We start from the raw sequence: 27,414 nt of genomic DNA on the forward strand, positions 1-27,414 counted from the left end.
ACTAATATCCATTTCAAGCCCACCAACTCCCATAGCTACCTAGAATACACCTCCTCCCACCCACCTACCTGCAAAAATGCCATCCCCTATTCTCAATTCACTCACCTCCGCCGCATCTGCTCCCAGGATGAGGCATTCCGCTCCTGTACATCTCAGATGTCCTCGTTTTTCAAAGGACCACAACATCCCCCCCCTCCTCAGTTGTTGAGAATGCCCTCGACTGTGTCTCCCGCATTTCCTGCAACTCATCCCTCACAACTCCTCCCCCCAATTACAACTAAAACAGAATACCCCTCGTCCTCATGTACCACCCCACCAACCTCCGGATCCAACGCATTATCCTCTGACATTTCTGCCATCTGACCCCAACAAAGACATTTTTCCCTCCCCACCCTTATCTGCTTTCCAGAGGGACCACTCTTTCCAGGACTCCCTTGTCCGCTCCACACTCCCCTCCAGCCCCAACACACCCAGCACTGTTCCCTGCAATCGCACGAAGTGCTACACCTGCCCCTAAACTTCCCCCATCACCCACATCCCAGGCTCCAAGAAGACTTTCCACATCAGCAGATGTTCACCTGCACAATGTGCTCTTCACCAGCTTCAAAATCTCCCCTCCCCCCCACTGCATCCCAAAACCAGCCCAGCTTGTCCCCGCCTCCCTAACATGTTCTTCCTCTCACCTATCCCCTCTCCCCACCTCAAGCCGCACCTCCCATTTCCTACCTACTAACCTCCTCCTGCCTCCTTGATCTGTCCGTCCTCCAGATAGGTGGACTGACCTATCCCCTCCCTACCTCCCCACCTACATTCTCCTCTCCACCTACCTTCTTTTCTCTCTATCTTTGGTCTGCCACCCCCTCCCAATTTATTTCAGAACCCTCTCCCATCCCCCTCTCTGATGAAGGGTCTAGGCCCGAAACGTCAGCTTTTTGTGCTCCTGAGATGCTGCTTGGCCTGCTGTGTTCATCCAGCTCCAAACTTTGTTATCATAGGTGGGTGGAGCGGATAGGTAGGAGGAAGGACAGGTTAGTGAGGCGGGGACAAGCTGGGCTGGTTTTGCGATGTGGGAGGTGGAGGGGAGATTTTGAAGCTTGTGAAGTCCACACTGATACCATTGGGCTGCACGGTTCCCAAGCGGAATATGAGTTGCTGTTCCTGCAACCTGCGGGTGGCATCTTTGTGGCACTGCAGGAGGCCCATGATGGACATGTCGTCTAAGGAATGGGAGGGGGAGTTAAAACGCTTCGCGACTGGTTGGTGCAGTTGTTTATTGCGAACCGAGTGGAGGTATTCTGCAAAGCAATCCCCAAGCCTTCGCTTGGTTTCCCCAATGTCGAGGGAGCCACACTGGGTACAGTGGATACAGTATACCACATTGGCAGATGTGCAGGTGAACATCTGCTTAATATGGAAAGTCACCTTGGGGCCTGGGATAGGGGTGAGGGAGGAGGTATGGGGGCAAGTGTAGGACTTTCTGCGGTTGCAGGGGAAGGTGCCGGGTGTGCCCACCTCAAGCCCCACCCCCACCTACTAACCTCATCCCGCCCCCTTGACCTGTCCGTCCTCCCTGAACTGACCCATCTCCTCCATAACTTCCCACAGACACTCACCTTTACTGGGTCCATCTCCGCCTCTTTGACTGGTCTGTATCTCTCCACCTATCTTCTACTCTATCCATCTTCTATCCGCCTCCCCCCACTCTATTTATTTCAGAACCCGCTTCCCTTGCCCCATTTTCGAAGAAGGGTCCAGACCCGAAACGTCAGCCTTCCTGCTCCTCTGAAGCTGCTGAGCCTGTTGCGTTCATCTAGTTCTACACCTTGTTACCTCAGGCCTACTACTATCTCTTGTTTTGTTCGATACCATCAACATTCCTAGGTATCTGCAAACCAGCGATAACAGCACGTCCACAGCCCTTCAGCAGGACCCACCCCTCATCGCTTGGGACTACACTGAATGGTTCGTTTCTGAATCATGACGTGATTGGCCTGGATCGGCGCAGCTCCTCAGTTCTGATTGGTATGCTCAGTTTCCCAGCTCTGACTGGTCTGCTCTGTGTCTCATTGATAATGGGAACTGCAGATGCTGGAGAATCCAGGATAATAAAATGTGAGGCTGGATGAACACAGCAGGCCCAGCAGCATCTCAGGAGCACAAAAGCTGACGTTTCGGGCCTAGACCCTTCATCACTTTGCTCAGTGTCTCAGTTCTGATTAGTCTCTTCTCCCAGTCGTGATTGGTCTGTTTTATCTTCCAGATACGATTGGTTTATTCTGGTGCCGCCTCAATTGATTGGTCTGCTTACATTCTCAGCTGTGATTGGTGGGGAGCTGTGTCAGTTAGTCAGTGGATCTGCGGCCATGTTGACGGTAAGATCGATACCGATCCTGGGACTAAATTGGGTGATTAATTGGGAAGCCGTTAACCCCAAGCTCATTTGACTTTGCAGAAGCAGCGTGGCCCTGTCGGTCAATTATTCACTGAGTTAAATTTGGAGCTGTTCGAGCTGCTTCTTGTGCCTGAGACAGTTGGTTACTGAATCTCTGGCCTGTCTCCGATCAGTCCACGAGATGCTGATCTCAGTGGGAGCCAAGCTCTAAAAGTTGGATGTAACCGTACTGTATTTAGCCAATGGGAACAGGTGATTAGACAGTCTACATTCGGGATTTCATTATTCTTAGCGTTACTCTTGAAGATGGACTGAACATTTAATACCCGGAGGTTTATTGTAATCAGTAATTTCATTATTGCCCGTTTCAGAACGTCGCAGGATCGCAGTTCAGCATGGTTCCCTGCTCGTAAAGTTGCTTCTTTCCTGTCCTCGCTCTGTTCATTTCAGAAATCTTTTCATTCTCCTCTTTACCCCCCCCCCACACACACACACACACACACACACACACACATTGCATTAACGTCTGAACGTACAACGTCAGGTTTCCCAGAGATATTTTTAATCGACGTCTTAGGACACACCTCCGGGGAAAGGGGTCTTGGACCTTCAAGCTCAGAGGTAAGAACACTACAACAAAAAAGAGAAATTGTTGGAAAAGCTTAGCAGGCCTGGCAGCATCTATGCAGAGAAATCAGAGCTAATGTTTCTGATCTGGTGACCAGAACTAGAGATAACAAAGTGTGGAGCTGGATGAACACAGCAGGCCGTGCAGCATCTTAGGAGCACAAAAGCTGATGTTTCAGGCCGGGACCAATGTTATCTCGGATTCTCCAGCATCTACAGTTCCCATTATCTCTGACCCCTTCCTCAGAATTGCCCTATTGTGCAATATGGATTTTTTAAAGATCTCAGGCAACACACCCTTCAGCTTTACCTCACCATTGCTTCACTTGGTCCATCTACTCCCTCTGTATGGTCAAGATTTTCTCATCTTATTTTTCAATCTTGAGAGCTGAAATTTCCAATAATTAAACATTGGGAATGTAATCTTCCTTGGCTCCACAGCTATTTTGCTTTCAATTTCCATCTTGCTGTCACCTTCATCTGGTCCACTTCTGCCTACTCACTTCCCTTCAATGATAGTGACAAGAAAGAACTGTAGGAAAAGAGAAAGCCAGCCATGGATGTCTAAGGATGTAAAGGAAAGTATCACATTTGGTTTAAAAAAAAATCTAAAAAAAGCAAAGAGTAGTGGGAAACTAGTAGACTGGGAAATCTTTAAAGGCCAACAGAAAGCCACAAAAGAGTTATAAAGAAAAGTAAGATAGATTATGATAGCAAACTAGCTCAGAATACAAAGAAACAGGGAGCAAAAGTTTCTATAAATATGTAAATTGTAAAAGAGTGGCAAAGGTAAACATTGGTCCTTTAGAGGATGAGAAGGCCAATTTAATAACTGGGAATGAGGAAATAGTTGAGACATTAAGCAGTTATTTTGTGTCTGCCTTCACAGTGGAAGACACAAATAACATGCCAAAAACTAATGGCAAGAAGATTATGGCAGGTGAGGACCTAGAAACTGTCATTATCACTAACAAGGCAGTGCTGGGCAAGCTAATAGGGCTAAAGGTAGACAAGTCTCCTGGCCCTGATGAAATGCATCCCAGGGTACTAAAAGAGGTGATAGGGGAAATATCAATTGCACTAATAATTATTTACCAAAATTAACTGGACACTGGGGTGGTTCCTGCAGTTTGGAAAACAGCCAATGTGACGCCACTGTTTAAAAAAGTAAATATTCAAAAAGCAGGCAACTATAGGCCAGTTGTTTGCTTAATTTTGGTAGTGGGGAAAATGCTTGAATTTATCATTAAGGAGGAAATAGCAAGACATCTGGATGTAAATTATCCCATTGGGAACACCCAGCATGGGTTCATGAAGGGTAGGTCATGTTTAACTAAGTTGGTGGAATTCTTTGAGGACATTACTTGCATGGTGAGCAATGGGGAACCTGTGGATGTGGTGTATCTGGATTTCCAGAAGGCATTTGACAAGCTGCTACACAAGATTAAGTTGCACGGGATTACAGGTAATGTATTGGCATGGATACAGGATTGGTTTATCAGTAGAATGCAAAGAGTAGGGGTAAACGGGTATTTTTCTGGTTGGCGGTCAGTGGCTAGTAGTGTGCCTCAGGGATCAGTGTTGGGACTGCAATTGTTTACAATTTACATAGATGATTTGGAGTTGGGGACTAAGTGTCGTGTGTTAAAGTTCACAGGTGACACTGAGGTTAGTGATAGTGCAAAGTGTGCAGAAGACACTGAAAGTCAGCAGAGGGATATACAGCCTAAGTGAGTGGACAAAGGTCTGGCAGAAGTACAATGTTGATAAGTGTGAGGTAATCCATTTTGGGAATAACAGCAAACTGGATTATGTTTTAAATAGTAAAAAATTGCAGCACGCTGCTGTGTAGAGGGACTTGGGTGTCCTTGTGCATGAATCTCGAAAAGTAGGATTGCAGGTGCAGCAGGTGATTAAAAAGGCAAATGGAATTTTGTCTGCCATTCCTTGAGGGATGGACTTAAAAGCAGGGAGGCTATGCTGCAGCTGTATAGGGTCCTGTTGAGGCCACACCTGGAGTACTGTGTGCAGTTTTGGCCTCCTTATTTGAGAAGAGAAAAACTAGCACTGGAGGGGGTGCAGAGGAGATTCACTGAGTTGATTCCAGAGTTGAGAGGGTTGGATTATGAGGACAGATTGAATAGACTGGGATTATACTCATTGGAATTCAGAAGAATGAGGGGAGATCTTATAGATATATAAGATTATGAAGGGAGTAGAGAAAGTGGAGGCAGGGAGGTTGTTTCCACTAGCAGGTGAAGCTAGGACTAGATGGCATTGCCTCAAAATAAAGGGAAGCAGATGTAAAACTGAGGTCAGGAGGAACTTCTTCACCCAAAGGGTTGTGAATCTGTGGAATTCCTGCCCAGTGAAGTGGTTGAAGCTACCTCACTGAATGTTTTGAAGGCAAGGCTAGATAAATTTTTGAACAGTAAAGGAATTAAGGGTTATGGTGAGTGGCGGGTAAGTGGAGCTGAGTCTGAAAAAGATCAGCCATGATCATATTAAATGGCAGGACAGGCTTGAGGGGCCAAATGGCCTACTCCTGCCCCTTGTTCTTGTGTTCTTATCTCCATTTCCAATTTCCCGGGCTATGCTTGTCACTGATATCTATTATAAACCCACCAACTTCCACAGTTACCTGGACTATAAATCCCAGTTTTTGAGTTCATTGCATCAGTTTTGATGATGCCACCATTGGTAGGGGTGGGGTGGCTTTAGAAATGTCCACCTTTCTTCCTGAATCAAGGATTTCCCGCCACTGTGGTTGGCAGGATCCTCAGATGTGCCTGACATAACTCCTGAACTTCTGCTCTCATCCCTTCCCTCCAATGATGATAGAGTCCCCTGGTCCTCACTTTCCACCCCACTAGAGATTGCATCCAAAGGATCATTTCCAACACCTCCAACAGGATGCTGCCACCAGATACATATTCTCGTTCCCTTGCTTGTCAGCATTGCACAGGAACTGTTCCCTCTGGAACACTTGGGGCCACTCCCTAACTTCCAACAACCCCATGGAATGTTCCCATGTATTTGCAGAAGGTGCAACACTTGTCTGTTTTTCTGCTGTGTCTGCACCTTCTGAGGCCCCTGATGCGTTTTCTAGGTGAAGCAGCAATTTATTTTCACTTCATTTAGTGTCATCTGCTGTATTCACTGCTCGCAGTGCAGTCTCCTTAACAATGGGAAGGTGGAATGCAGACTTGTAACCACTTTGTGGAATACCTATGCTGTGTCCATAAAAGTGACCCTGGGCTTCCAGTTGCCTGCCACTTCAGCACACCACTGTGTTCCTGTGCGACGTTTCTGTCCCGGGCCTGCTGTATTGATCCAGCAAACCTCAACACAGGCCGGAGGAACAACGCAGGTCGGAGGAACAACACCATCTTTTGTCCTGGTACTTCACAGTCTTCAGGAGTCAACATTTGAGTTTAACAATTTCAGAATGTGAACACTCTCCCTCCAACAACCTGCCCACTGATGTCAGGCTCACTGGTTTCAGTAGTGGACGCGTTGTTGGAGGGGACCCTAAGGGACAGGATTTATACTTATTTCGAAAAGCAAGGATTGATTGATTGAAAGTCTTGGCTTTGTGCGTGGGAGATCGTGTCTCACCAACTTGATTGAGTGTTACCTCTTTTTTGAAGATGTAACAAAGAGGATTGATGAAGGCGGAGAGGTGGATGTGATATATATGGACTTTGGTAAGGCTTCAGCAAGATTCTGCATGGTAGACTGGTTAGCAAGGTTAGATCACTTGGAACACAGGGACACCTAGCCATTTAGATACAGAACTGGCTTGAATGTAGGACTCAGAGGGTGATGGGTTCCTTTTCAGACTGGAAGCCTGTGACCAGCAGTGTGCCACGAATTGGTGCTGGCTCCACTGCTTTTCGTCATTTATTTAAATGATTTGGATGTGAACGTAGGAGATATAGTTATTAGGTTTGCAGATAGCCCCAAAATTGATGGCGCAGTGGATAGTGAAGAAGGTTACTTCCAAGTACAATGGGAGCTTGACAGATAGGCTAATGGGCCAAGGAGTGATAAATGGAGTTTAAGCAGATAAGTGTGAGGTGCTGCATTTTGGAAAGGTAAATCCAGACAGGATTTATACATTTAATGGTAAAGGCCTGGGGAGTTTTGCTAAACAAAGAGACCTTGGAGTGCATGTTCATAGTTCCCCGTAAGTAGAGTCGCAGGTGAATGGGATAGTGAGGAAAGCGTTTGGTACACCTGCCTTTATTGGTCAGTGCATTAAATGTAGAAGTTGGGAGGCCATGTTGCAGCTATACAAGACATTGGTTAGGCCACTTTTGGAATAATGCATTCAATTATGGTCCATCTGCTTTAGGGAGATGTTGTTAAACTTAGATAACAAAGTGTGGAGCTGGATGAACATAGCAGGCCAAGCAACATCTTAGGAGCACAAAAGCTGACGTTTCGGGCCTAGACCCTTCATCAGAGAGGGGGGTGGGGAGAGGGTTCTGAAATAAATAGGGAGGGAGGGGGAGGCAGACCGAAGATGGATAGAGGAGAAGAGAGGTGGGGAGGGGAGAGGTCGAGGTGGGATGAGGTCAGTCGGTGGGAAATGGAGGTGCGGCTTGAGGTGGGAGGAGGGGATAAGTGAGAGGAAGAACAGGTTAGGGAGGCAGGGATGAGTTGGACTGGTTTTAGGATGCAGTGGGGGGAGGGGAGATTTTTGAAACTTCTGAAGTCCACATTGGTACCATTGGGCTGCAGGGTTCCCAAGCGGAATATGAGTTGCTGTTCCTGCAACCTTCCGGTGACATCATTGTGGCACTGCAGGAGGCCCATGATGGACATGTAGTCTGAGGGATGGGGGGGGGGAGTTCAAATGGTTCGCGACTGGGAGGTGCAGTTGTTTATTGCAAAGCGGTCCCCAAACCTCCGCTTGGTTTCCCCAATGTAGAGGAAGCCACACCGGGTACAGTGGATGCAGTATACCACATTGGCAGATGTGAGGTGAACATCTGCTTGATCTGGAAAGTCATCTTGGGGCTTGGGATGGGGGTGAGGGAGGAGGTGTGGGGGCAAGTGTATCACTTCCTGCGGTTGCAGGGGAAGGTGCCGGGTGTGGTGGGGCTGGAGGGGAGTGTGGAGCAGATAAGGGAGTCCCGGAGAGAGTGGTGTCTCCGGAAGGCAGACAAGGGTGGGGACGGAAAACATGTCTTGTGTGGTGGGGTCGAATTGTAGATGGTGGAAGTGTCGGAGGATGATGCGTTGTATTTGGAGGTTGGTAGGGTTGAATGTGAGGATTCTCTTTGGGCGGTTATTGCGGGGGGGGCGGGGTGTGAGGGATGTGTTGCAGGAGTCTCGGTCGAGGGCGTTCTCGACCACTGTGGGGGGGGGTGTTGCAGTCCTTGAAGAACACGGACATCTGGGATGTGCGGGAGTGAAATGCCTCATCCTGGGAGCAGATGCGATGGGGGGGCGAAGGAATTGGGAATAGGGGATGGAATGTTTGCAGGAGGGTAGGTGGGAGGAGGTGTATTCTAGGCAGCTGTGGGAGTCGGTGGGCTTGAAATGGACATCAGTTTCTAGCTGGTTGCCTGAGAAGGAGACTGAGAGGTCCAGGAAGGTGACAGATGTGTTGGAGATGGCCCAAGTGAACTTGAGGTTGGGGTGGGAGGTGTTGATGAAGTTAATGAACTGTTCGAGTTCCTCTTGGGAGCAAGAGGCGGCGCCGATACAGGGTTCAGAAAAGATTTACGAAGATGTTTCTGGATGTGAGTTTGCTCGCTGAGCTGGAAGGTTAGACAATTTGTCACTTTTTCTTAATTTGAAAAAGTATACTTTATTCATAAGATGTACAAAAAATAAAACATATTTATACACCCACCCAGTCATGCAAGCCGCTCCGGGTTACCCAGGGGTACGTACACCAAGTAAACGAGAAAGAAACAAAGCAGAAAAAAATACAAAGCAAAGAGGCAGTTGTCTCCCCGCACAGTCCCCGTTGCCCCCCGACCAGTCGGGGAAGGCGCCAGCTGGGCCCAGTTACCAGATAGGGCCTTTTTTTCCATTCTGGAGGAGGGGTTTCATACGGTGGTCTTTCCCCACCACGTCTTGGCAGCAGCTGCCCCAACCTTTAGTGCCTCCCTCAGCACGTAGTCCTGGACCTTGGAGTGCGCCAGTCTGCAACACTCGGTCGGGGTCAGTTCTTTCAGCTGGCAGACCAGCAAGTTGCGGGCAGGCCAAAGAGCGTCCTTCACCGCATTGATGGTCCTCCAGGCACGGTTGATGTTGGTCTCGGTGTGCATCCCAGGAAACAGCCCGTAGAGCACGGAGTCCCGTGTCACGGAGCTGCTCGGGACGAACCTCGACAAATACTACTGCGTCCCCCTCCAGACCTCCTGCACATAGGCACACTCCAGAAGGAGGTGATCGACAGTCTCGTTTTCCACCCCCCGCAATCGCCTCGAGGGCAGCGTGCGGTGGCGCAGAGATTCTGGGCATGCATAAAGGATCTCACTGGCAGAGCCCCTCTCACCGCCAGCCAAGCAATGTCCTTGTGCTTGTTTGAACGTTCTGGCGATGAGGCATTCTGCCAAACGACTTTGGCAGTCTGCGTGGGGAACCACATGACGGGATCCACCCTCCCCTTTTCCCAGAGGGTCTCGAGGATACTATGTGCTGACCACTGCCTGACAGCCTTGTGGTCAAGGTGTTTCCCTTCAAAAATTTCTCCACGAAGGACAGGTGGTACGGGATGGTCCAACTACTCGGAGCGTTCTGCGGCAAGGAGGCCAGGCCCATTCTTCGCAACACCGGGGACAGGTAGAACCTCAGTAAGTAGTGACACTTGGTGTTTGCGTACTGAGGATCTACTCACAGCTTGATGCAGCCGCACACAAAGGTAGCCATCAGGGCGAGGGTGGCTATAGGTACACCCTTTCCCCCATTTTCCAGGTCTTTGTTCATGGTGTCCCTGCGGACCCGGTCCATCCTCGACCCCCAAATGAAGTGGAAGATGGCCCGGGTGACCACAGCGGCGCGGGCCCAGGGAATAGACCAGGCATGCGCCACATACAACAGTACTGAAAGCCCCTCGCACCTGACAACCAGGTTCTTACCTGCGATGAAGAGGGACCGGAGCGTCCACCTGCCGAGCTTCTGCTTCAATTTGGTGATACGCTCCTCCCAAGTCTAAGTGCACACCCCAGCTCTACCGAACCAAACACCCAGCACCTACGGGCAGTCTGTCCTGACGGTGAAGAGGATGAAGGAGCAGTCACCCCAGTTGCCAAAGAACATGGCTTCGCTCTTACCCCTATTGACTTTGGCATCCAAGGCCAGTTCAAACTGGCCGCAGATGTCCAACAGCCTACTCACTGACCGACGATCGGTGCAGAAGACGGCGACATCGTCCATGTACAGGGAGGTCTTGACCTGAAGGCCTACGCTGCCTGGGATAGTCACGCCCTTCAGGCTCACGTCCTTCCTGATGGATGCGGCGAAGGGCTCCCCACAGCACACTAACAAGACAGGAGAGAGTGGGCAGCCCTGCCTGACTCCAGATCTAACAGGAAAACTGTCCGATTCCCACCCATTGATCGAGACTGCGCTAACGATGTTGGTGTAGAGCAGCCGGATCCAATTGTGGATGCCCTCCCTGAACCCCAATTTGGAGAGGACGTCCCTCATGTAAGCATGAGAGACCCTGTTGAAGGCCTTCTCCTGGTCCAGGCTGACGAGGCAGGTGTCCACCCACCTGTCCTGCACGTAGGCGATTGTAACCCTGATGAGCGCGAGGCTCTCAGCGATCTTGCTGCATGGCACAGCAGAGGTTTGGTCGGGGTGCATCACCAACTCCAGGACAGAACTGACCCGGTTGGCTATGACCTTGGCCAGGATTTTGTAGTCCACGTTTAATAGTGAAATGGGACAACAATTCTTAATTTCTTTCCTCTTCCCCCTTCCTCTTGTAAATGAGGGTGATGATGCCCTTCATCGTGGACTTGCACATTTCCCCTGCCCAAAGCCCACTATCGTACACCTCCAGCAGATCCTGGCCGACCAGGTCCCACAGAGCAGAATACAGCTCGATCAGTCAGCCGTCACTCCCAGGAGTCTTATTCCTCTCCAAGGACTTGAGGGCTCTGGTCAGCTCGTCCAGGGATATCGGCCGGTCCAGCCACTCCCTCGTGTCGTCGTCCAAGACCTCCGTGATAGACGACAGGAACAACTCTGAGGCCGTGCTGTTCGTGCGCTTCGCGTCGTACAGTCCAGCATAGAAGGATCTGCTGATCCTCAAAATATCGGGCCGAGATGATGTCACCGATCCGTCGTCCTCCTTCAGCCATCTAAGCACAGAGCTCTCTATGTGCACCTTCTGAAAGAACAAACACGAGCACGTCTCGTCCTGCTCCACGGAGCAGACCCTGGACCGGAAGATTATCCTGGAGGCCTCCGCGGCGAAGAGCAAGGCTTGCTGGCCCCTCACCTCGTGGAGGTCCTCCGTGACATCGACCCCCCCCCCATCAACTGCAGAAGGAGCAGGTTCTGCACCCTTTTCTGGAGTCATGACAGCTTTCCCCGCCTCTCTCTCGCCTTCCGAACACCCTTGACGACAAAGAACCTCTTGATGTTCTCCTTCACCGTCTCCCACCAGTTGCCTGGAGACTCAAAGAGGGGTTTCACGGTTCTCCAACCAGCGTAATCCCTCTTAAGCTCCTCGATGTTGTCTGGAGTCAACAGAGTCATGTTGAGCTTCCACAACCCCTTGCCGGCCTGCTGGTTGTCCTGTAAGTGACAGTCGGCCAGCAGGAGGCAGTGGTCAGAGAAGAACACCGGCGGACCTGACCAAGAACGCCCGTGACACAAACAGGAAGTCTATCCTTGAGCAAATAGACCCGTCTGGCCGCGACCATATGTGTCTCCGCTGCGCTCAGTCTGCAGGGGTGCTGAAGACGTCGAGCAGCTTGGCGTCCTTCACCGTGCCCATCAGGAATCTGGACGTGACGTCCAGTTGACCCCCCCCCACGCCGGATCTTCCATCTGCATCGATGATGCAGTTGAAGTCTGCGCCTAGGATGACTGGCCTGCACGTAGCCAGCAGGGGTGGAAGCCACTGCAGGACAGCCAACCGCTCATTCCGTACCGCTTGGGCGTACACGTTGATCAGCCTCAGGGGAGCGTTCCTGTATATGACATCAGCCACTAGGAGGCGCCCCCCACCACCTCCTGAACTTGAGAGATGGTGAAGTTGCACCCCCCCGCAGTAGAATAGCCAGGCCCGAGGAGCGACAGTCGTTACCCCCCGACCAGATCGAATGCCCACAGGTCCAGGCGCCGGACCATTTCCCGTACCTGCTGAGGTGCAGTATCCTGAACTCCTGCTGAAACAGGAGGTCTGCCTTGACGGTGGTCAGGTCGGCCAACGTGGACACACATCTTGCGGTGGACTTGACGCTGCGCACATTAATGCTCGCAACTCATACCCCTATTGTGGGCAGTAACCACAGTACCCTCTCCAAGCCCAAGGTCCAGCCCCTCCATCAGTCCCTTCATGCCCGTTGCCCGGGCTAACTGCTGGACGCTCTCTGGGCTCAGGAAACCATCCGTGCTGCCTTCTGGGTGGCATCCCCCCCCCCCCCCCCCCCCCCGGCCGTCGGGGGTACGGAGGCAGGAGAGCCCAGCTCTGCGTCAGGCTGGGTACATGCTGTTTCCTCCTTCCCGCCTGGAAGTTCCGGGGGGCCCTCCAGGGCCCCAGCGGTGAGTGGCTGGGTGTCAGAGGGAGCCTTAGGACGCCTCCCGTCACCTGGAAGAAGAGTGCTGCTTTTCTTCTCCCTTGAGATCTTTAGCTTCTGCTTTGGGCGCGCCTCCTCCGAATCTCCCTCGTCAGAGGAGCTCTTTATAGCCCCCCTGTAGCTGCATCTTCCCGCCTGATGATGGTTGCGGTGCCTGGGCCAACTGGCGCGCCTTCCTCCTTGCTTTCCGGACCGTCGTCCACTCCCCTGGGTCACCCGTCGTCTCCTCTATCGACTCCGGTTTGTCGGGGTGGGAGCGGAGCCTGGAGGGGCGCTTTGCTGGCCTCGGGTCCGTCCTGCAGGACTGGGCCCTCCTGCACGACCTGGCCCTCCTGCACGTTAGCGGGGTCCTTGCAGGGCCCTGGTGCCTTCCTCTCCTCCGGGGGGGCTTGCCCCACATCGCCCCTGCTGGCGCCCTGGGCGTAGGTCGTCCCCCGCCGCAGGCATGCCCTATAGAGGTGGCCCGCTTCCCCGCAGATGTTGCAGCTTTTTTTCTTGTGGGCAATCCTTTGCAAGGTGTTCCTCCTCCTTGCTGATGTTGGGTTTGCAGTCGCCTGCCACGTGACCTGACCTACCACAGGCATGGCAGACTTTAGGTTGCCCTGCGTAGGTCAGGTAGCCCTTGCTCCCGCCGATCGCGAAGCTGGATGGTGGGTGTACGATGTTCCTGTCCGCGCCCATCCTCAGCATCACCTTGACCTGCCTCTTACTGGTCCAGATGCCAAAGGGGTCCATGATGTCAGTTAGGTCCCCTTCCACCTTCACGTACCTTCCGAGGAAGGGCAGGACATCAGCTGCTGGCACATGCGGGTTGTACATGTGTACAGTCACCATATGGCTCCTCTGCACCAGCATCACGAACAGCGGTCAATACAGAGAGGGGGCCCTCACCTCCTTTCTCCTTAAACCTCCAGGAAGTGCTCGCGAAGCTTGGCACTCCTGAAGGTTACATCGTAGAAACCTCCTCCGGAGAAATCCTGCAGGCAGTAAATGTTGGCAACAGTGAACCCACAACAGTCCAACAGGGCCCTCTTCACAAAGAAGCTGCAGTCCACAGGTGCACCTTCATCCACCTTCTTCACGGAAACGCGGATGGTGCACTCGCTGCAGACATTGTTGCAGGTTGGCTGCTCCCCTGACCCAGCATTCGGCCAAAGCCAGCATTAAGATCCACCGGTTGCAAGGGTGCATAGCCAATCCGACATCTTCCTTCCACGTCCAACACAGTCATGCTGTTTTCGGTCCACAAAAGAGTGGGTCTTTATTTTGTTCCGGATGTGAGCTGGAAGGTTCGTTCCCAGATAATCCGTCACCATTCTAGGTAACATCAACAGTGAGCCTCCGATGAAGCGCTGGTGTTATGTCCCGCTTTCTATTTATCTGTTTAGGTTTTCTTGGATTGGTGATGCCATTTCCTGTTCTTTTTCTCAGAGGATGGTAGATTGAGTTGGAGCCTATGTGTTTGTTGATGGAGTTCCGGTTGGAATGCCATTCTTTGAGGAATTCTTGTGCATGTCTCTGGCTTTTCCTAGGATGGATGTGTTGTCCCAATCAAAGTGGTGTCCTTCCTCATCTGTATGTAAGGATACTAGTGATAGTGGGTCATGTCATTTTGTGGCTAGTTGATGTTCATGTATCCTGGTGGCTAGCTTTCTGCCTGTTTGTCCAATGTAGTGTTTGTCACAGTTCTTGCAAGGTATTTTGTAAATGACGTTTGCTTTGCTTGTTGTCTGTATAGGGTCTTTTAAGTTCATTAGCTGCTGTTTTAGTGTGTTGGTGGGTTTGTTCTTGGCATCAGGATTGATTCCAGAGGTGTGGGGATTGTATTATCTAGAGAGATTGAGCACTTAAACTCCAGACAGTATAGGTCTTAAAAGAATCAGAGGAAATCTAATTGAAGTATGCTAAGGTGCCAAAGGAGATTGACAAAATTGATGTAGAAAGGATGGGGCAATCTAGACTAAGAGGCCATAATTTTAGGATTCGTATAGCAGATTTAAAACAGATGAGATGTTGCATTCTTCAAAGGGTCATGAATCTGTGGTATTCACAACCCCAGAGTGTGGTGGATGCTGGAACATTTAGTAAATATTTAATGGGTAGAAAGGTATTTTTTGATTAGTAACGGGTTGAAGAACTATGGCCAGGGGGCAAAAGTGGAATTGAGGGCGAGACAACATCAGCCATGATCATATCAAACAGCTGAATTGCCTACTCCCGCCTCTACTTCTTGTTTCTTCTCTGCCTATTCTCTGCAGACCTTTTTTGTCCATTTTAGAGTTCAGTGCATAGTGTTTGTAAGTAGTTTGCAACCTATTTTGTTCAATGTGTAATATGGTGATGCTACGTGAGAAGTGGAGAAAAGATACATTGTGTAATACAAAAAAAGCATCAATGAGCTGTTGCTGTATGCCCAACATTTTTCTTGTGCCTTATGATCACATTTTCTGCTGTCAGAATCTGTTAGGAAGTGTGAAACCTCTGCATGTCTATACGTGAAATGTACAGTAGCATTGACAAATTACGTTAATTTTTTAAGAAGGTAGATTTTTGTGCAAGTATCCTGTGGGATGACGTGCAGCTGCATTCTGCTCAGGATGAAATAGATCATCAATGCTACAATGTGAACAGTACCTAATAACTTGTTGGAAGACTTGTGGAATGACATAATTATATGTTACAGTTGTCCAAAGATTGGACTGTTTTCTCCCATCTGACATTGGTACACTGTGTAAAATTGATCTGAGGTGAGGTTGTTGACTTGCTCGCCGAGCTGGCTTGTTTTTGTTCAGACATGTCATCACTGTACTAGGTGACACATCAATGTTATTCTACTCTGCTTGGAATTTATACTGTCTGGTCCGTTATGGTGAGTCCTATCATTTCCAGTTCTGATCTGTATGGGATTATATTATAGGGTTCAATTCTACATGGAGAACCATGCCTCTGAAACAGACAATGAAGGCCATCAGTTTAACTGGGACAAATTAATCATTGTAGCCCAAGCCAAACGTAGACACACACAGGCATTTCTAGAGGCGTGGTTCTCCACTCATACTTCAATCAACAAACATATAGAATTGGACCCCATTTATAATCCCGTATAGATCAAAATCGGAAATGAAACGACTCGCCATAATGGACCATACAGTATAAATTCCAAGTTGAGTATAACATTGCTTCCTTGGAGGCTCCACTGATGATGTGACCTAGAATGGTGATGAAACATCTGAACAAAAGCAAGCCAGCTCGGCAAGTATGTCATTAATCTCAACCACAACCTGAGCTACAGATTTTTACCAATACTTTAAATTGATCTGAGGTGTCCAGCCCAGACTAACTAATACCAATAATCTCTGATCTCTCAATAGTTTTTAAACACTAATAGGCAAATGCCAGTGCAGTTCACAATTAACCTAAAAGACATTATTGATTTGAAAAGTATTTAGTAACTTATTATTCTATCGCTCCAGGAGTGTAAAGAGTTTGTACCATGGCAACAACAGGGAAAATGGTTTCTTCTCGACTGCCGCCTCTTCCCACCATTGGAGAAATTATCAAGTTATATAAGCTAAGAGCTAAAAAGCAGCTATCTCAGAACTTCTTGTTGGATTTAAGATTAACAGGTAATTGCAAATTTTAAATATCAGATTAAAGACTTTACTGTTTGCTTTTCCATTTGAGGCAGCAACATTTTAACAATCAATCTTCTTACTCTTACATGTCCAAGATGGGAATGTTGTTCAACTAAATTACCAAGTTCAAATCAATAAACTCAATTATTTAAACATGTTACTGCTGTAAAATGTGTGTACATCATTTAACTAGAAAAGTTAATGATAAATCTGTATTTTAACATTTCAAAATAAAATTGAGAAAACATCTCAGAATAAAATTCCAGTTTATATACAAGATTACATTTCATGTTAAATTTCAACGTAACCTTATCCTGAAAGAATTTCTCTGTGATCTACAGACAATGCTACTATATGAATGGAACAAAAATTGAAGTGCTACACTTGGTCTTGAGACAATGGTTTACTTATTGGGAAACGGTTCGCTTAAGATAAACGTATAGATGAAATTATAGCAGTTCTTGGCTATTGTCAGTTTACATTTAAAAATCAAAAATTCTATTTAAGTTAGTTCGTCATGATGTGGTCTCCAAGTTTACTTCCTGCTGTGTAATGTTATTTGAATTGAAGTTGGATTGTTGAAAACTATTAGGAACTACATTTATAAAATCATGTGCTCTTTCTTCATAGCTCTGCAATCTCTCCTTAACTTTGAAGTAGGTACTTGCTAAATATTTTATCAGATTGGATTTATATCTTGTGATAGAAACATGAATGTAGTCTATATTGACTCTTCTGATCCCACACTAATTTTGTGTGGCCTTTTTCTCGGTTGGGAAGGCCTTTGGTTGGGATTCCTCATACATCACTTCTGAGTTGGAATTGTCAGTGTGAGCTCATTAGGAACTTTCACCTCACTATTTTTGTGCTGTTCTGGTCTTTGGAAGCACAAAAAATTGCCTTAAGAATTTGGTGGAGAGCTGTTGAGAAGTTGGGAATGTTTCTGACAGGGAAGCATTAAATGTTTTGAGAACTTCAGGTGTCACTGTTAGATAATGTATTATAATGTAAATCTATTTTAAATGCACTGTTTCATCATTGTGCTCTGACCTCGACACTGATCAGCATTCTTTAAATGTTGTGATAATTGGAGTAAATTGCTCTTGTGCATTCAAAACCAAATAAAACAGTACTTGGGACATGTGATGTGATGTGATCTAAGTGCCCATAGCCCTTTAAATTGCTAAAATAAATCTTGAACACTAAAGTGCTAGCTGGTCGTGGACTGCTTTGATTGACGGGATATCTGATAGAAGTTAGAGAAGAAAGGGTCATATTTTATCAGTTTCAATATACTTCATTTGTTACTTCATTTATACTAGCACTGCTGCCTCACAATGTCTGAAACCTGGTTTTGATACCAGTCTAGGGTGACTGTCTGTGCGGAGTTTGCACATTTTCCCTGTGTCTGTGTGAGTTTCTGTGGTGCTCTGCTTTCCTTTCACAGTCCAAAGATGTCCAAATTAGGTGGATTTACCTTTCTAAATTGCCCTGTAGTGTCCAGGGATGTGGAGGCTAGAAGGCTTAGCCGTAGTAAATTTGCGTTTATGGGGATAGAGTGGGATGCTGTTCGGAGGGTCACTGCAGACTCAGTGGGACTAATAACCTCTTTCTACACTGTAGGGATTCTGTGATTCTAAGTAAACAAGCATTTGGTATTACAGATTGACTATGCAAGGGGATTTGAACCTTGTTTGAATTGTGGCATGTAGGGAAGCTTCCAGGGACAATTACTCCAAAGATGGGTTGATTAGCAAGAGTCAGCATGGATTTATAAATGGGAAATTGTGTTGTAACTAAATTGCTGGAGTCTTTTGAAGCAGTAACAGAAAGATTCGATGAGAGTAACACTGTTTTGGACATGGACGTTCAGAAGGCATTTGATTCAGTGCCACCCAAGAGACTTGTGAGGAAAGTTAGACGTTATGAAGAGGTAAAAAGGTCAGTAGCAACACGGAATGCAAAATTGAGTGATATGAAACAGAATAATGGTCAATGGATATTTTTCAGCCTGGATGGAAGTTTGTAGTGTTCCCCTGGAGTCTGTTTTGATACCGTTGCTTTTCTTGGTATGTATTAATAATCTAGATCTTGGTGTGCAGGAGACGGTTTCAAAGTTAGCAGATGACACAAAACTTGTAAGAATTGTAAACTATGGAGAGAACATTATAGAACTCGAAGGACGTGGACAAGTTGGTAGAGTGGGGGATAGATGGAGATTGTGTTGAATGCAGAGAAGAGTGAAGTCCTGTTTTGGTAGGACAAATATTGAAAGACAATACAAAATAGGGGGTACAGAATCGTGAGTGGACCTGGATTTATATGTGCACAGATCATTGAAAGTGGCAGGACTTGTGGCAAAAGCACTAAATGAAAAGCAGAGTCCTTGGCCAAATTAATAGAGGCATAGAGTACAAGATTGAGGAGGTGATATTGAACTTCTTTAAGGTTCTTCTTGTTAGACCTCAATTGGAGTATTAAGTACAGTTATGAGCATCACGTGGAGAGGGTACAAAAGCAATTTACAGGAATGGTCCTAGGGATGAAGAACATCAGTTATGAGGATATATTGAAGAAGTTGGGACTGTTCTCCTTTGAGAAAAGAAGGCATCTGATACAGATTTTCAAAATCATGAGCGCGCTGGATAGAACAGGCAGCGAGAAACTGTTTCCTTTTATGAGCAGAATAGGAACAATAGGTATATGTTTAAAGTGGTTTGCTAAAGAAGTAAGGGTGAAGTGTGAAAAAACTTTTCCATTTAACAAATATTTAGAGTATGGAATATGCTACCTGGAATTGTGGTGGAGGCAGGTTCAATCGAGGCATGCAAGAGGGGATTGAGTAATTATTTGGATTGAAATAACATGCAGAAATTATTGGGAAAAGACTAGAGGTTGTTATTAGGTAATGATTTAGGCACAGTGAGTTGAATGACCTCCTATGCTGTAATACCTCTGAATAGCTTTTAAAAATTAGTTCTTTTTCAATAGTGTGTTTGAATAACAGATGTATTAGGCTGTTCAACATTAATTTTTCATCTGTTATGTGTCTGCCTGTTTCATCAACCAATGTTATTATTTTCTGCACTGTTTACTGTGCGTCCAAGTTTTATGTCATTTGAAATCCTTGAAATTATGCACAATATACCAACAACCAAGTCTCTCAAAACAGTTGTCTAAAACCCTCTCGGAGAAAATATTTTTCTTTAACGTGCTGGTAATCCTGCTAACTTTTTGATCTTCAGCATGTTCCAATATTTCCTTTGTTACTCTGTTCCTCTTAGTATATTTATACAACATATTTGTCTTTTTTCCTTGTTTATTTTCCAGTACAATTTCATAACTTCTATGTACACTGATAATTTTCTTTTCAATTTCACCTCTGAATTCTCTACACTCATGTAGTATCCAGCTCTCTGTACCTGACTTAAGTTTCCCTTGTTTGCCTTATCTTACTATGTAATGCTCTTTGAGATCAAGGTGTGAGGACAGTCTAGATTTACAAGCACACCCCCACCCTCAACTTTTCTTCAAGGAAATATATTCCTCCTGAATTCTCTGTCTATTTCTGAGACTGAGAAACAGACTTCCTGTTGGTTTTGACACTAATTTTACCTTCAAGTAGCTATGTAGTTATTTTGCCAAAACATATTACTGCATCTTATTAATATTAACTTTCTCCAATTCAGACTTTTATTGTTGGTCCATATTTAATATTTTCCCACATTGTGTGAAATCTATCTGAATTATGGTCATTACCACCAGGAAGCACTGCCATTGATTTCTTCTTGTCTAGTTTCAAAACCCCTAAAATTCAGAATTGGCTATGCTCTTGTTGGATTTGCTTAACATCACCCGCAAAATGTTCTCCTTAAGCATTTTAAGAATTCTGTGCTCTCTCCTTTCACATTGATCTTATCTAAGCTAATACTAGGTTAGTTGAAGTGTGCTACTATTATTGCCCTCCTGTTTCTGACCTTTAACAATTTCTATATATATTTGACTCTGAGGTCTACACTGTGTTCTACTCCCAGGAGTCTGTTTGTCTCTGTTTTCCTGTTTGACCCATAAATTGTAATCTGATGATCCAATCTAGCAAGTAATTATCATTTCAACATTAAATCATCTATTTCAGACAAAATAGTTCGGCATGCTGGGAATCTGAACAACTCCCATGTTTGTGAAGTGGGCCCAGGCCCAGGTGGCATTACTCGATCAATTCTTAATGCTGGCATTGCAGAATTACTTGTGGTTGAAAAAGATACTAGATTTATTCCTGGTTTACAGGTAACGACTCTGCTTAGTAATCAAATAAACTAATGTAAATAAGCAGTATTGTAAGGTGGCTTGATTTAAACTTTGTAAGCTCAAAAGACAGCCAAAACAATATTTGTGATGTGAAAATGAGTAAAATTGTCAGTATAAATATGATAGTTCTTTTAATGTTCATTTAGATTTGACTTCAATTAGTTTACCTGATATTTACTCAGTTTTTATTGTTGCACAAAACGCAAGTTATTTGAACTATAGGAGCAGGTTTTTAAAGTAAACAGAAGTGTTTTTTCACTTAAATCTGTATTTGAAAATCATTATCTTAAGGCAAGTATTGAATCTCTTCACCAAAATAGACCTGCCATGTAAGATCTAAACACTATCAATGTTGTTCTGATACTCATGCAGAACCTTTCCATCTCCAGCTGCTATGCACTTTATTCTATTCAAATGTGGAATACTTTGAAGGAGAATTGCTTCCATCTCTACATTCCAGCTTAATCTTTTAGTGAATAAACTGTGAAGTCACTGTATTGCATTCTGTGTTAATCGCACTTTCACTTGGAAGGTTTAGATAAAAGACTGGAGTTTTGTAACGTAATAGTCATTTTGTATCTGTATAGTTGCTGGCTGAAGCAGCAGCCCCTAGGAAACTGCGCATCGTTCATGGAGATATTCTGACCTACAAACTGGGAAGGGCTTTTCCAAAGCAATTTCAAAATGAATGGGAAGGTGGTAAGTTTTGTTTGGTAAGAGATTTTGAAGATATTAGTTGATCTGAGAATTTTTCCTCCCTAGAATTTGTTTTGAATTCATTACATAATGAAAGAATGCTAAATATAAATTCTGGATTGTTAGTTGGTTCCACTTCATATAGCTACAATAAAGCATTATTTGTAAGTCATTGAATCAATTTTCAAAGTTTAGTCATTGACTTGATTATTTTAAATGTAGTATTCAGATCATATGAAGTTTGATTATATATGTATAATATTACTGTTAAAAAGAATTTATGATTCGGTCAATGAGTCTTAGAAAGCAAAAGGAAAAAGACGTCTTAAGGAATACATCAATACTTTTTCAACTATAATCTAAAGTGTGATCTGTCTATTGATATATATTAGGAGAACACTTGTGTACCAGGCATTACAGAAGTACTTTCAGTTTCCTAATGCTTCAAACCAGTGAATGATTTGCCTATAAAATGCGAAGTTTTTGACTAGGTCAGATTTTCTAACACGTAAAAGAACATGTTATACTGTTTGTAAACCTGAAGCTAACTTTAAACAGTTTATATAACTCACAACAGAATCAACAGATGGATAAAATGAATGAGCCACATTGCTTCTGAAACTGAAAGTATTGCAGAAGGAAAACACTTAACAAATACCCTGACTATTACGGAACCTGAGTCCCACTGACTTTGATCCTTCAAGTTCTCAAACTAAAGTCTGACTTCACTGTTAGGCTGCTTAATAGGGCACCTTCACATGAAGGAGACAGCAACAATTTACAGCTATTCACATTTATTTGTCAGCTCAGATTTTTTTGAAAGTAGGTGGGAGATAAATTATAAACATGTTCTTTGTGATTATATAGCAGGTTCATTATTAAGTTAATAACAGTGGTTTCTTGCGTGCAGTTAATTTTATAACTTTGTCTGTGGTAAGATCACTTTTGGTTAACATCTTGTCACATAATGTTGCTGTTGACATTGCCTTACTCATTCTTAGCATTTTTTTGTAATCTTACTGGACAATACAGTGCTCCTGAAGTGCAGTTTCTGTTATAAAATATGAAAAGAGCAGTGCTCCTGATACCAGTGCCTGGGGGACACCAATATTTACTTGCCTCCAGCCAGAGAAATTGTTGTCCACAACTGATCTCTATTTTGCAATCAGTTTAGTGTCACTGCTCTTTAATCCCATGGTCTTCAATTCACTACACCTTGATCTGCAGCACTTCAAATGACTTTTAAGAGTCCAGTATTTCAGATCTGGCAGCTGAGGGATAAATATTGTCCAAGGCATCAAGAAGACCTGTTCTTAAATTAATAATCTTTTGCTCACACCTGAAAGAGCTAATGGGACCTCTGCTTAGTATGTCATCCAATAGTCCAGCACAACTTCAGTAAAAGACTAAAATATCAACCCCAATTATGTACTCAGATCTGAGAAACTTGAACCCACCAACTTGTAATGCTGAGGTGAGAGTGGTACCACTGAGTGAAGACTGACACTGCAGTGTCTGGAGAGTGACCCAGTAGAGTTTACCCTCTTGCTTGACTATCCTCCTTTTAAAATTATTTGCTGTACACCAAATAACTTACTACCCCTGGATGAGGGGCTGGGATCAGTAATTCAGCTATGAATCCGTGTTTCCTTGAAATTTAATCCTATGATGGCAATTTGAGTATATGACAAGATTTATTACCATCTTGAATTTAAGGTGAGCGGTTGAGGCAACTTTGAAAATATGATGTCAGGCTGGTAAGACTATGAAAGGGGGTTTGTAGTAAGCTACCTAATGAAATATTGTTAAATTTTCTGAATTTATAGTAGTGCAGAAGAAAAGAGAGGTATAGATCTCTTGTATGAAAAGACAATGCCTTCGATTTTTTTGCATTTTACATGATACAATGTTGAAAACTAACAAAAACTAATAACTAAATTAAGTGAAAAAAACAACTTCTAAAAAGCAACTATTGGGGGGGGAAAAAAGACACAAATTTTGAAGGAAGCTCACTAAATTAAATCATAATTTGTTTTTGGGAGGATATGATACATACCAGACCCTATGGTGCCCAGAGGTTGCAAAGTGCAATATTTTACATTATATAACCTAATGATCATTGTGTTTCATAATTGTGGTTTGCTAATGTTTTATAATAAAAGAACTTTGCAGATATTTTTGTGCAGTAGAGAATATAGGGTATAAAAAATTAACGTATTACGTAAAAATCTTTCTACTAAATGGCTTCTGCAATTTTCTTAATTTCTAATTTAATCTATAACATAATATTGCCGCTTAGGAAATATTTGGGTGTTAAGATTGTCTGAGAATAAAATGAACATTATTTATGTCAAATTAAGCCAGTAGTGATGTACATGCATTTAGTAAATGAAATAACTCCACAAAGACTGGTATCCCATCACCAAGTCATCCTTTACTTACACATGGAGACTCCTTGACACTGATCCAGCTCCTTCTGAGCCAGCTCTGTGTCAGGATGTCTGATGCTCCTCTTTTTGTCTGTTAGTTAAGACTCCATAACGGGACCAGATTAACAGACCTAAGGAATGCACACTCTGAGGTCCACCTGGTTGACCTCAGTACAATCACTACATCTCTCTCTGTCTTTCTTTTTGTAGCCCCTCTTGGGGTGTTTTACCTTGGGATGAGGTTCCTCCAACTCAGCCTCTGATATGATTGGCATGTAATGCCCAGTAGCTTGCCTCTGGTGCGAAGAATTTCAGAAGAAATTCATTCTTTTCTTCAGGTATGGAGCTGTCCTTGTATTGTGGAATACCACATAGAAAATACTCAAATTCTCTGCTGGTAAACAATAGCCTGTTATCTGTGACCAACATTTCTGAGAGTCCGTATAATCCAAAACGTGCATGCAATTTTTCTATCATTGCCCCTGTGATTGACAAACGAACTGTGTGCACGTCCAGCCACTTTGATTGGGGATTCACAATGACGAAGAACACTGAGCCCATGAAAGGACCTGCATAGTTGATGTGCAACTAAGTCCACGGTCTACCTGGCCAGTTACACGACTGTGGGGGAGCTCCTGGCAGTAGTGGTTCTTGTTCACAACCTGGGCACTGCTCCACCAATGCAGCTATGTTTGTATCCAGCCCCGGCCACCAGACGTAAATTAAAGTCATAGAGTTGTACAGCACAGAAAGAGACACTTTGGCCCAACTCGTCCATGCTGACCAGGTATTCTAAATCAGTCTAATCCCATTTGCCGGAATTTGGCCCATATCCTCCTAAACCCTTCCTGTTCACGTATCCATCCAGATGCCATTTAAATGTTGTATTTGTACCAGCCTCTATCACTTCCTCTGGCAACTCATGCCTCACACACACCACCCTCTGACCCGAGGTCCCTTTTAAATCTTTCTCCTCTCACTTTAAACCTGTGCCATTTAGTTTTGGGGGAAAAAGACCTTGACTATTCAACCTGTCCGTTCCCCCTCACTATTTTATGAATTTCGACAAGGTTACCCCTCAGTCTCCGCTTCAGGGAAAACAGCACCAGCCCATTCAGCCTCTCCCTATAGTTCAAATGCTCCAAGCCTGGTAACATCCATATAAATTTTTTTTCTGAACCCTTTCAAGTTTAACAACATCTTTCCTATGGCAGGGAGACGAGAATTGAATGCAATATTCTAAAAGTGACCTAAACAATGACCCATACAGCCAAAACATGACATCTTATCGCCTATACTCAATGTCATGACCAATAAAGGCAAGCATACCAAATACCTCCTTCATTCCCTGTCTACCTGTGACTCTACTTTCAAGAAACTATGAACCTACGCTCCAAGGTCTCTTTGTTCGGCAACACGCCCCAGGACCCTATTATTAAGCATATAAGTTCTGCCCTGATTTGCCTTACCAAAATGCAGCACCTCACATTTACCTAAATTAATCTCTATCTTTCACGCCACCAACAATTTTGGTGGCATCTACAGATTTACTAACGATTCCTCCTATAAACACATCCAAATCATTTATATAAATGACAGAGTGCAATGGATCCGGCATTGATCCTTGTGGCATACCACTGGTCACAGGCCTCCAGTCAGAAAATTAACCCAGCACCACCAGCCTCTGTCTCCTATCTTCAAGCCAGTTTTGTATCCAGATGGCTAGCTCTCCCTGGGCTCCATGTGATCTAACCTTGCTAACCAGCATACCATGTGGAACCTTGTCTGCCTTTGTCAATCTTCGTCCTTTTTTCAAAAAACTCAATCAAGTTAATGGGATACGATTTCCCACACGCACAGCCATGTTGATTATCCCTAATCTGTCCTTGTCTTTCCACATATGAAAACCCTGTCCCTCAGAATCCCCTCCAACAACTTACTTGTCAGTCTGTTGTTCCCTGGCTTTTCATTACAGCCTTTCTGAAATAGTGGTACCACATTAACCACCCTCCAGACTTCAGGAACCTCACCCGTGGCTATCGATGATACAAGTATCTCACATGAGGCCTGGCAATCACTTCCCTGTCTTCCAACAAAGTTCTGAGATGCACCTGATCAGGTCCTGGGGATCTCTCCACCTTTATACATTTTAAGATGTCCAGCATCTCTTCCTGTGTAATATAGACACTTCCCAGGATCAGTACTTCTCCAAGTTTTCTAGACTCCATTATTCTCCTCCACAATTGATACAAAATACTAGTTTAGGATTGCAACCATCTCCTCTGGTTCCACGCATGGATTGCCTTTTGATCTTTAAAGGCCCTATTCTGTCCCTAGTTACTCTTCTGACCTTAAATGTATTTGTAGATCTCTTTGGATTCTCCTTAACCCTTTGTGCCAAAGCTGCCTCATGTCCCCTTTTAGCTGTCATGATTTCCCTCTTGAGAATACTCATACTGCTCCTATATTGCACTAAGGATTCACTTGCTTACAGCAGGGTCTATACCTGACATATGCCTCCTTTTTACTTGACCAGAGCCTCAATTTCTCTTGTTATCCAGCACTCCCTACAACCATGTCCTGCACACTAACAGAAACATACTGCCTCTGGACTGTTGTTACCTCGTTTTTGAAGACCTCCAACTTTCCAACCATCCCTTTACCTGCGAATAGCCTCTCCTAGTCAACCTTTGAAAGTTTTTACCTGATAGCATCAAAATCGGCCTTATTTCAAGTCAGAATTTTTAACATTTTGATGATGCCCATCCTTTATCGTAACTATTTTAAAACCAATAGAATTATGGTCACCAGCTCCAAAGTGCTCCCCCACTGACACCTAGTCACTTGCCCTGCCTTATCTCCCAAGAGAAAGTCTGGTTTTGCTCCAAAATCTTGCCAGCATCATCATTTTGGAAATCCCTAGGTGGCCCTGGTAGAATTCAGCCAGTATCTGGTGGCGACTTTTTGCTTGGGACAATCACTCTTGCTCCCCATGATAATATGTCATCTTCTACTGTGACCTGGCCTCTCTGGGTCCAAAAGTATTTCAGTTCTGGTTGTGACACCCTTTGGTTTCCCCCATCATGACCAGCTCTTTTCATTTAGCCAAGACTGGATCTTCCTGTGTCAAAGTCTGATATTGTTAGCTGTAACTGAAAGTGCATCTGGAAACTTTAAAAACGTTTTAACTCTTCCAGTGGCGGTACCACTTGTGGTATATCTGCCAGTGGAAGGCAGTTCAACACATCCGCATTTGCTACTTGGTCTTCTGAATGGTGTGCTTACTTGTAATTATACACACTTAGTATTAGCCCACCGTGTAAAGCAATGGGTGGCACTGCCTTGACCTCTTTAAGTACACCTAGCAGGGGTTTGTGGTCTGTTTATAATTACAAATTTACGTCTGTGAAGGTATTGGTGGAATTTCCTGTTTCCAAATATGACCACTAAACCTACCTTCTCTATCTGGGCATATTTACCAGAAGTTTTGGATGCATATGCTATTTGGCATTTGTCTCCATTGGGCCATCTGATCTAGATAAATGATGACC

At 45.1% G+C, this 27,414-nt stretch overlaps 1 protein-coding gene across 1 annotated transcript in view; it reads left to right on the forward strand.

Moving 5' to 3' along the window:
• Positions 1 to 2,246: 2,246 nt before the first annotated feature.
• tfb1m (transcription factor B1, mitochondrial) overlaps positions 2,247 to 27,414 on the forward strand; it is a 61,292-nt gene continuing 36,124 nt past the window's right edge. The window contains exons 1-4 of the mRNA XM_048535832.1: positions 2,247 to 2,372; positions 16,269 to 16,421; positions 20,566 to 20,717; positions 21,326 to 21,437. Of these exons, the coding sequence (XP_048391789.1) occupies positions 16,289 to 16,421; positions 20,566 to 20,717; positions 21,326 to 21,437 (397 nt within the window). The 5' untranslated portion in view covers positions 2,247 to 2,372; positions 16,269 to 16,288. The remainder of the gene's footprint in view (positions 2,373 to 16,268; positions 16,422 to 20,565; positions 20,718 to 21,325; positions 21,438 to 27,414) is intronic.

This window comes from Stegostoma tigrinum, chromosome 9, assembly GCF_030684315.1.
Source record: "Stegostoma tigrinum isolate sSteTig4 chromosome 9, sSteTig4.hap1, whole genome shotgun sequence".
NCBI classification, from domain to species: Eukaryota; Metazoa; Chordata; class Chondrichthyes; order Orectolobiformes; family Stegostomatidae; genus Stegostoma; species Stegostoma tigrinum.